The 9,141-nt window shown below is 63.1% G+C and overlaps 1 protein-coding gene across 1 annotated transcript; it reads right to left on the reverse strand.

Moving 5' to 3' along the window:
• Positions 1-248: 248 nt before the first annotated feature.
• Positions 249-9,141, reverse strand: TTLL13 (tubulin tyrosine ligase like 13; the record flags this gene model as incomplete). The annotated part of the gene is made up of 14 exons (XM_084254117.1): positions 249-505; positions 871-1,186; positions 1,704-1,883; positions 2,098-2,278; positions 2,478-2,663; positions 4,255-4,439; positions 4,840-5,071; positions 5,336-5,421; positions 5,690-5,833; positions 6,171-6,327; positions 6,468-6,598; positions 7,750-7,868; positions 8,509-8,549; positions 8,882-9,141. 14 exons carry the CDS (start codon positions 9,139-9,141, stop codon positions 249-251), a joined length of 2,475 nt encoding a protein of 824 aa, XP_084110243.1.

Raw genomic sequence — 9,141 nt, forward strand, 5'->3', positions numbered from 1 at the left:
CCCGGCGGCCTGTCCCGCCCGGGCTCCGCGGGGCCGGCGCGGCTGCCGGGGGGGAGGCCCCGGCCCAGGCCCGTCGCGCCGCGGGGGACGGTCCGCGGCGCTGGCGCGAGGCGGGGTGCGGGGGCAGGCGGCGCTGGCGCCGGCGGCCGGCCTCCGAGGCGGCGAGGAGGGCGGGGCCCGCCGCCCCCGGCCCCGCTGGCCGCCCGAGGGTCTCGGGGAGACGCTGAGCGCGGGGCTCCCGCCTGCCGTTACCGGGGGTGGCGGGTGGCCGGGAGCGCGGGGGGCCGCTGCAGCGCGGGCGCCGAGCCCGGGCAGAGGGCGACATTCCGGGCCTCGTCCGCGCCGAGCTCAGCGTCGCCCGCGGAGGGCACAGCGCCCCCGGGCCCCGAGCCGCTCGGCGCCCGCTCCTGCTGCGGAAGACAGCCCTGCGCTGAGGCCAGGGAGGGTGGCACGGATCCCGCCAGGGCTCGGCTTATGGCTTCTAGCCTCCTGCCGGCTTGGCCTTCTGCGGGGGGAGCACGGGTGCCCCTTAGCTGGTGCCGGGGACGAGGTTTGCTCACTTCCTTCCCAACCGCTGCCGGCCCGACCTCCCCACGCCGCCCTGACGGGTATGCCAGCCTGACGGGTATGCCAGCCTGACGGGTATGCCAGCCTGCTGCCCCTTCAGTGTGTGGCGGGCAGGGCCTGTATTTCCGCCATTTCCTTCACCGTGGTCTGCTGCGCAGGAGGAGGTCAAGGAACGGATCCCCTCCCTCCCTCCCTGGCCCCCACACTGCCAGGCGTGCCCTCTCTCCCCCAGGAGCAGCCGGCCTTGGAGCTGCTGGCGGGCGTCCAGCAGCTGAGTGCCAGGAGCTGGTTTCCTGTACTTACGGCCAGTGAACCTGACTCTGGCGCTGGGAAAATAGCGCCTTCCAGGTTTCTTCACTAACAGTGAATAGGAGCCACCGGCTGCTGGATCTTCTATCCAGTGGAAGTTCTTGGGCCGTAGGTGGCACCGAGGATGAGGTGGCATTGCAGCATTGGTGCTTGGCAGTGGCCTTAAGATCCTGGGGATCAAGGCGTGGGGCCGGACTGGGTGCAGGAAATGAGGACCCTGCTTTTTGGTGGCCCCTCTCAGGAGGACCAGTGGAACCAGATTCACCGATTGCAGTTCTTGACTGCCCAGCCCGTCCTGGTGAAATCTAGGCTAGAGAGAAGAGCAGCCCCTTACACAGCCCTGTGAGGTGGGTGGCGCGCTGCACAGAGCAGGTAACTGGCGAAGCGCTTCTAGCTGCAGCCACTATTAACCCGGGACTCCTTTGCGGCTCAACAAAACCAGGCCCTGGCAGGTTTGCGTTAGGCCAGGGAGTAGTGCTGCGGCTGTTTTGCTGGCCCGAGGCTTTCCTTATTTCCCACGAAAGCCACAGCACTGGCAGGGCTAGGGAGAGGACCTCACAGAAGCCTCTCAGTGTGGCACCTGCTTACTCATCGGTCATTGCCGGCCAGGAGGCTGGGAGCTGCCTTTCGCTGGCTGCCACTACCAAAGCAAGGGGGCTGGGGAGCAGATGCAAAGGGACCAGCAGGCGCTCCGTCCGCCCAGCGTGCCCTGCTTTCCCAGGCTCTACTGCCAGATGCCGTCTGTCTGCCGCCTCTACTGGGTCTGCCACCGTGGGCTGGGCCCCCCCGCCCTTGTTGCCCGGTGAGAGGCGACTGGGGACCCGCACCGGAAACTCAGGAAGTTTTTTCTGGCTCCGGTGGCTGGGGTGCAGCATGCGCATGAGCTGCTCTACGATCCCCAGGCTTCGGATGAGATTCTCCCTCTCGAGCAGGGCCTTCATGCGCTCCATCTCCTCCTCCTCCACGATCTCCTGAGGCTGTGTGGTGTCCAGGTGCACTGGGGGCTGCTGCAAGATGCCAGAGGGGAATGCGGGGTCCCCAAGGGCCAGCGGTCGTCGTCGTGGCTGCAGCGCTCCATCCCTCCCCTCCATTCTCTCGCCTCTGGTTCCGAAAGGTCAAATTCCCAGTTATGGAGAAGTCCCCCTCTTTCCCTCTCCCCAACCCCCGCAAAAGGGCAGCGGACCTTCCCTCCTCTCTAGCAGCCCCAACCCATCTTCCGACCTCCTGCTCCCGGCGGCGGTTCCGGTAGGCCAGGTGGATGGAGAGGTTGCGCAGCCGGGCCCTGGGGGCGCTCTTCTCCCCCGCCGATTCTCCCTGGTTCTGGTCCCTGTTTTCCCTTTGCCTCTTACAGCCCGAGAACCCCTGCTGCTCCTGCTTCAGGCGGATCTCTTCCAGTTGCTGCCTGACAAGACACAGCCGCTTCAGGCACTGGAGAAATTGTGCTGGGAAGGCGGGGCGCAGAGAGGGGGTGGGAAGAGGAGGTTGATGGGGTAACCACTCCTCTTTCCTCACATGCTGGCTTCCCCTCCACCCTGCTGGGTAAGTGGGGAGCTTCAGGATCTCCCCCGCCCACGGGGACAGCAAGAACCCCGGCCAGGCACCTGGCACACTCCTCCCTGGCCTTGGAGGCAGCCGTCTCCTGGAAGAGGGAGCCGTTGTGCTTGAAGAAGGGCGCGTACTTCTCCATGTCTGACCTGGGGTAGATCCGCCGGTAGCCCCCCAGGTGGGAGTCCTCATAGCGCTCCTGGTCCAGCATCGCCGCGCGGGATGACTCAATTTGTTCCCGCCTGTGGAAACCAAGTCAGTCAGGAGGACTGGGAGAATGTTCAGGAAGGGACGGGAGACCAGCTGAGGGTATCAGAGCCTGTGTGAATGCTGGGGCTTTACTGCCCACTCCCTTGCCCCTTTGTTCCTACCTTCCTTTCTCGCTTCAGAAGTGTTATGTGGGGTCACATGAGACCCTTTTTATATAGCTATCTGCTGTTTGCTCAAATGGCCTGCCAGGGCCTCCCTGGTGGTACAAGGGGTTAAGTCTCTGCACTGTGACGCTGTCCGCAGCCACTGTAGCACGAGTTCGATCCCCAGCCAGGGAGCTACCCACACGGTGCAGTAGACCCCTCCTGTCTCGCCTGTTGCTCCCCTCAGCAGTGGATTTCTGTCAGTCTACCTGTTCTGCTCCCCGCTCTGTCTCTGATCGGTCCTCTCACCCCCGCACCTCTGGCTTGTACCCCAGCTCTTGTATGCATACATAAATAAATCTTTAAAATGAATCAATAAATGGCCGGCCATACTTCTGTTTATCAAGTCCAGCACTTTTTCCCCTTCAAGAGACATGATTCATACCAGTCACATGCACAACCCAGTCTCGGGGTGTCCCCAGAGCGTTTACAGGTACCCTTGCCTCCATTCACACAGTGAAGGAGTCACCCTAAACCTCCACCTCATCGTTACCTCTTGGCAAGCCCCAGCATGTCAGCCACAGGGGCCTGTCTGCCCTGTCTCAGGACGGAGACAGTGGCAGGCGGCCAGTGCTGTGTAGCCTGTCCCGGTGTAGACTGTGCCCGGTGCAGTGTGACGGCCCTACCCTCAGCTCCCCACCCCCCCCAGCTTCCTCTGGACGGGGTCTAGAGAGAGGAGCTTTGCTAAAGATGAGCCAGCTGGTCGACCCCGTGAAACTCCTTAGTGCTGACGTGAGTGCTTGGAGCCGGGCACAGGGTGGAAGTCAACGCTGCAGCCCGGGGGAGGCGGAGGTGTGTGCGTATGTGTGTGCAAGCACACGTGAGCCTGGGAAGTGCTTGGCTCCAGGGAGGAGAACTGAGCAGCTGAAGAAAGAGGAGAGACTGGGCCTCCCCTGGTGGCGCGGCGGTTGAGCGCTGGGCTGCGAGGCTGCCCGCTGCTTCTGCAGCGCTGGTTCGTTCCCCGGCTGCCGGCGAGGGTCCCACCCCCAAAAAAAGAGGAGACACTGACCAGCCCATGGTTTTGTCAGGAGCAGAGGGCCTGACTCGTGGGCCGGGGAGCGGAGGCCGAGCCTGTTCCCTCGGCGTGGGGAGCGGCCGGCGCCCGCCTGGGGACAGCTGCGGAGGGGCAGGCTAAGGGTCTGTGTCGGCGGGGTTTCAGAGAAATAGGCGTTTCCAGGATCTGCCTTCACACCCCTTTTTCTTCCAAATTTGGTCTCGACCGCACCTGTCCTGTCGCTGGCGGGAGGGATTGGCCACACGAAGACGTGTGGTGTGATGATGTGTGATGTGCAGACCAAGCTGGCGTTAGACACTGGTCAGGCCCAGGCTGCCTTCTCCATCTTGGGAAGGACTCAACCCTCAGGAAAGTCATGACAAAGAACACGTTTCACATCACCACACACGTCAGACATCAGGGCACCTGGCTTCTCGCGGCTGTTGGTGGCCATGGAAAAGCCGCTCCTTGACCCGCCGCTTGTCCTCCTCCATCACCTTCCTCTTGTCACAGCCCCGGAGGTTGACAAGGGTCATGGCGTCATAGAGAAGCGCATCCTTCACTTCTCGATCAAGGCGGGAGTCAGTGGTGAAGCTTGGAGAGTGATTCACCTGCGTGAGGAGCCATTATCTGCCCCACCCCTGGACTGAGCAGGCCATGGTCTCCTGGGAGCGGCCTTGACTGGAGGCTGACGGGCTGACTCCCGGGCCCATGCTCTGCCACAGAGATCCCGCCAGTGCTCAGGCCGTTACCCACAGCAAATCGGACTGCCTGGCCTCCCAGGCGAGGCCTACGGGAGGAACACCTGGGTCCAAAGCCTGGATCGCCGGGTAGAGCCCAGAGGTGCCAAGATTTGACCCCGCGGGTCAGAAGTATGGGAGTCTTCTCCCTTCCGCTGGGCGCCGCCCCCCGGAGCCGCCGCGTGCCCACTCTGTCCACCGCCGGGTGCACGCCTAGCCCACGGTTCTGCTTGGGGAGACCTTGGTTTTGCAGCGCCCGGGAGATCCTCACCTCCAGCAGCCAGGGCTTCAACTTGTGGTCCAGCAAGACGTCGAAACCAAGGATCTCAAAGCAGGCGCATATGCCTCCGCTCAGATATTGGGGAAAGCAGGTCCGGTAGTTGTGGCGAAGGACAGAGTGGGCGGAGATGACAGTCTTGACGATGATGTCCTCGACGCCCCTCCACAGCTCCCGCGCGTCGTAGCTGTGCTCTTGCAGCCAGGTGTTGAGCGTGGACAGCTTCCTGTGAGGCCCGGTGCTCAGGGGGAGACCAGCTCCAGGCCAGCGGGACTGGGCTGCCCACGGAGGCTCCCTAACCAGCCCGCTTCCCTGCCTCCCTCCCTGTGCTGTAAACGGAGACCAGCTCAGTTACCGGGGTGGGGCACGGGGCTGCCTCTGGGGGTCAGGGCAGGACAGGGCCTGGGAAGGTTGGTTTCCCTGCGCCAGTGCAGGCTGCTGAGGCTGCGGGTGGGTGGCAGAGGAGGAGCAGAGTCCGAGCGGGGAGTACCTTTTACTGCCCATGGCCTCATCCCGGACGAAATTCTCATTGTGTTTATTGATGGCGTAGTTGGTCAGGTGCATGCAGACGTCATCCTGGGCAGAAAGTGGCCCTGAGTGCCAGCCCTGGGCAAGTGCCGCCAGCCCTTGGATGCCCGACGCTCCACCCAGGGCTGCTCTGCCCTCTCCAGCCCAGGGTGTGCTGTGAGCCCCCGGGGAAGGCAATGTGCTCCTCCTCCAGAGAAGCCTCGCCCCGGCCCCAGCGGCCCCCGCCAGCCAGGTGCCAAGGTCCTCCCTGGCCACCGTCCTTGTCTGGGGTAACCAACGTGAACCTCAGTGCCCCAGCAGCGGGCAAGCCCCTTACCAGGTTGCTGTGGCTCGGCTCCACGTAGGGCATGGTGGCGAAGCGGGCCAGGCCCTCCTCGTACATGAAGATCCGAAGCGGATCGCAGGATGTGATCAGGACGTAGATCCGCATATCGAACTTTAAGCCGTCAATGAGGAAGGGCTAAGAGCAGGCCGAGCGCAGTGAAGAGAAGCAAGCGTTTGGGCAGTGCTGGCTGTACTACACACGGCCGCCAGCGCCTCAGGTCCCAAACTCATTTCCTTTCTACCATCACTCTATCAAGTCCTTCCTGTGACTATTCCTATTGAACATGTGGGGAAACTGAGGCACACAGGGGTAAGAAATTGGGCCAGACTTCCTTAGACAGCAAGTAGAAGGCAGGCTTGCTCCTACCTGAAAGTTTACCGGGACAGCGGGAGCCTGAAACCAGCAGCCTCCCGGCTTTGGGAGACCCCTGGGGACAGGGGCGGGGCGGGGCGGGCAGAGCCCCCACCCGTACCTTGGAGATGTACTGCTGGCAGATCATGTGCTCTCCTGGCTTGATGTCCCGGGGGTTTCGGGTGATGAAGATGCCGCGGCCCTGACAGCCGCTGTCGGGCTTGCAGATGTAAGCGCGGGTCTTTCGCTGACGCCCGTAGGCCTGGAAGTCCCCGTAGCTGTGCAGAGGGGCTGGTCACTGCGGGCACGGCCGGGGGGGAAGCTCTGGCCCCGCTTCCCTCCCTTGCAGACACTGGTCTGAGGCCAGAGTCTGGAGGAGCGAAGGCTCCCCAGCCAGGCCCGCGCCGGCCACACTCACTCTGCAGGGAGGCACCAGGTGCGGGGGAAGATGTTGTACTCGGCGGGGTAGAGCTTCTGCATGCGGTTGAGGTTCCGGGCCAGCAGGTCTTTGCGGCAGATTTCTGTCATGCCAGGGAAGTGGTTGATTTTCTGCAACAGAGCCGGCTGGTGAGATTCCCCCAGAGCGAACCTCCGTTTCTGGAACTTGGGCTTCATGGGGGAGCCATGGGGAAGAGGTGAGCAGCGCAAGGTGGACGTCCTGGTAGAGCTACACGTTGCACCCGGTCCCCTCGAGGGAGAAAACCCTCCTTGGCTTCTCCCCCAAACACACACAGAGGTCAGGAAATAGGGGGCACTGAGAAGGGCAAGTCAGGCCTCTGGGCCTCCCCACACCTTCAGATCCCTCCGCCCATGGGGGCTGGTCCTAGAGAGCGTGGCGCGCAGGGAAAGGGAAGCTAAGCTAGGGCAGCCCAGGCAGGCAGCGCCAGCAGTCCCAGAGGGCATGGCATTGCCAGGGTGGCCTGCTTCTCCCCCCAGCCCCTTGTGCACAGCACGGCTATCCCCAGATCAGTCCTTCCACGCGCCAGGGCATGGAGTTAGAATTCTGATGCTGCATGTCCTCCACGAAGGGGTACCTGCCACTTTGCGTTGTCTGGACGCACAGGATTTCAGTGCAGAGGCGCTCTGTGTCTACCACACGGTGCTTCCGCAATGAACACTGCTAACTGTCACCCCCATTCTGCAACTGCCCCTGCCTGCCCCTCCCCTGGGGCTCCCCAAGCCCTTTTAGAACTTGCTCTCTCCCTTGGCTCCCCTTGAAGGACTAGAGACCCTCAACTTCCGGGCTTCCCTGGGAAGGAGCCTGTGGACCTTTTTTAATTCTTCTGTTACTGGTGAAGACCCAGCTCGAGGAAGAAAAGTGCACTGCAGTCAGCCGTGCCCTCGTGGGCCCCGCCCAGCTCAGTGCGACGTGGGGTGCTGGGCTGAGCTGCTTCCAGGCCTGGGTTGTTTGGCTGGCCCTGCTGTTTGCAGGGGGCTGCCTCCGGGTCTGGGCCTGAGGTGAGCTCAGCTATTCAGCTGAGCCGGAGGGAAGCAGCTGAGCACAGGCCTCCAGGCGGAGGGCAACACTGAAACAGAACACACCCAGCAGCCTCTGCCTCCAGACAGCAAGCTCGAGGCCCACTGGAGCAGGGGCCCGCCCTGCTCTGTCCGCAGTGTGGCAGCCTTGGTGCCCAGGCGCGGGGTGGGAATGGCGGTTCCGGGCCTGCAGCCCCCCTGGGAGCCAGGTCAGGAGACTGTACCTGAAACCTCTTCATGTCCATGACTCGCTCCAGCGAGACAGAGCAGTCTGTCCAGTACACAGTCCACTCCTCGTCCTCCCCTACCTCCTTCAGGCCGCATATCTGGGCTGCGCGACGCACTGCGGAGAGGGAGGTCAAGGCAGCGCTGGGCATGGGCAACAGGCCTGGGGGGCAGTGGGGCAGGTGGGGAAAGGAAGAGACTGGAGAGCGGCTGCAGAGGCAGCTCTTCCCTCTGCTCTGCAGGTCAGGCACTCTGTGACGGCCCCAAGTTCAGAGGGCGGCAGGGCCCTTCCAGAATCCGCCAGAGAAACCTAGAGCCTGGCTGTCCGCCCGTCCAGCTCTAAGGGCCCGGGCTCTGGCCTTGGAAGCCGTCACACTGGCACCTCTCTGGGTGGCTCCTTCCCAGAGGCCAGTGGGGGGACGTGTGGGGAGGCAGAGACGGCCGGCCAGCTGGCGGATTGTTTTTTAATCGCTGAAGCCCCCTCGAAACCTTCCTTAAAAAAAACTGTTTTAACCTCTCCTCTTTGTCCTCTCCTCTCTGGTAAAATGGGGTGGGGGAGGGCAGTGCTGACTCACAGCCGCTTTTTTCTTGTTCACTAACCATGGAGGAGCCCACCCTACCGCCAGAGGAAGCGGAGCAGGGATGGCTCCGCCCCGGGAGCTGGACGGGGCGGCTAGCGAGACCCTGAGGCTGCGTGTAGCTGGGGGCTCTCCGGAGCTCCAGGCACGGAGGGGGCGCGAGCAGGCCTGGGCGCTTACCACTCTCGTACTTGCAGTTGGTCAGGTTGATGGCCAGGGGTCTGGAACAGAGGACAGCAGGCATGAGGCAGAGCGGAGGGGCAGACAGCGCCTGGGCTCCCGGAGGAAGGGACACCCCGCGACCGCACATGGCTGCTCATCTTCTCGGGAAGCCACTCAAAGCCCAGGGTGACAGAGTCGTGCGGGAATGCTGAGCGAGGCCAGCCGCGCGGCTCTGAATCTTGCTCTTGTTGCACACAAGGGTAGAGATGCTCCTGACTCCCTGTCCTCTCTCCCAGGCTACAGGAAGCCCTTGGATCCCAGGCCCGCGATTCTGAAGGGAGGTCGGGGGTGACCGGAGCCAGGCAGGGGAGGGGTCCAAGGGACCGGTCACCTGCGCTTCCGCCTTCTCCTTCTCCTCCTGGTTTCTAAGTCCTCTGAGTTAAGCGGGCCTGTGGCTTTCTTTGGGATTTTCTTGGCGACAGTGGACAAGGGAACTCCATTCCCAGGGGCCTCGCAGTCAGCTGTTGAGAGCTCCTGCTGAGAAGGGTTGGCAGGGATGGGCGCTTCCCCCGTAACACACTCCTCCTCAGAGTCCTCCTCTTCCATGTAGTCTTCCTCTGTTTCGCTGGTCTTGCAGGTGCTTGGCTCCAT

Source organism: Talpa europaea (assembly GCF_964194135.1).
Source record: "Talpa europaea genome assembly, chromosome: 14".
NCBI lineage: Eukaryota > Metazoa > Chordata > Mammalia > Eulipotyphla > Talpidae > Talpa > Talpa europaea.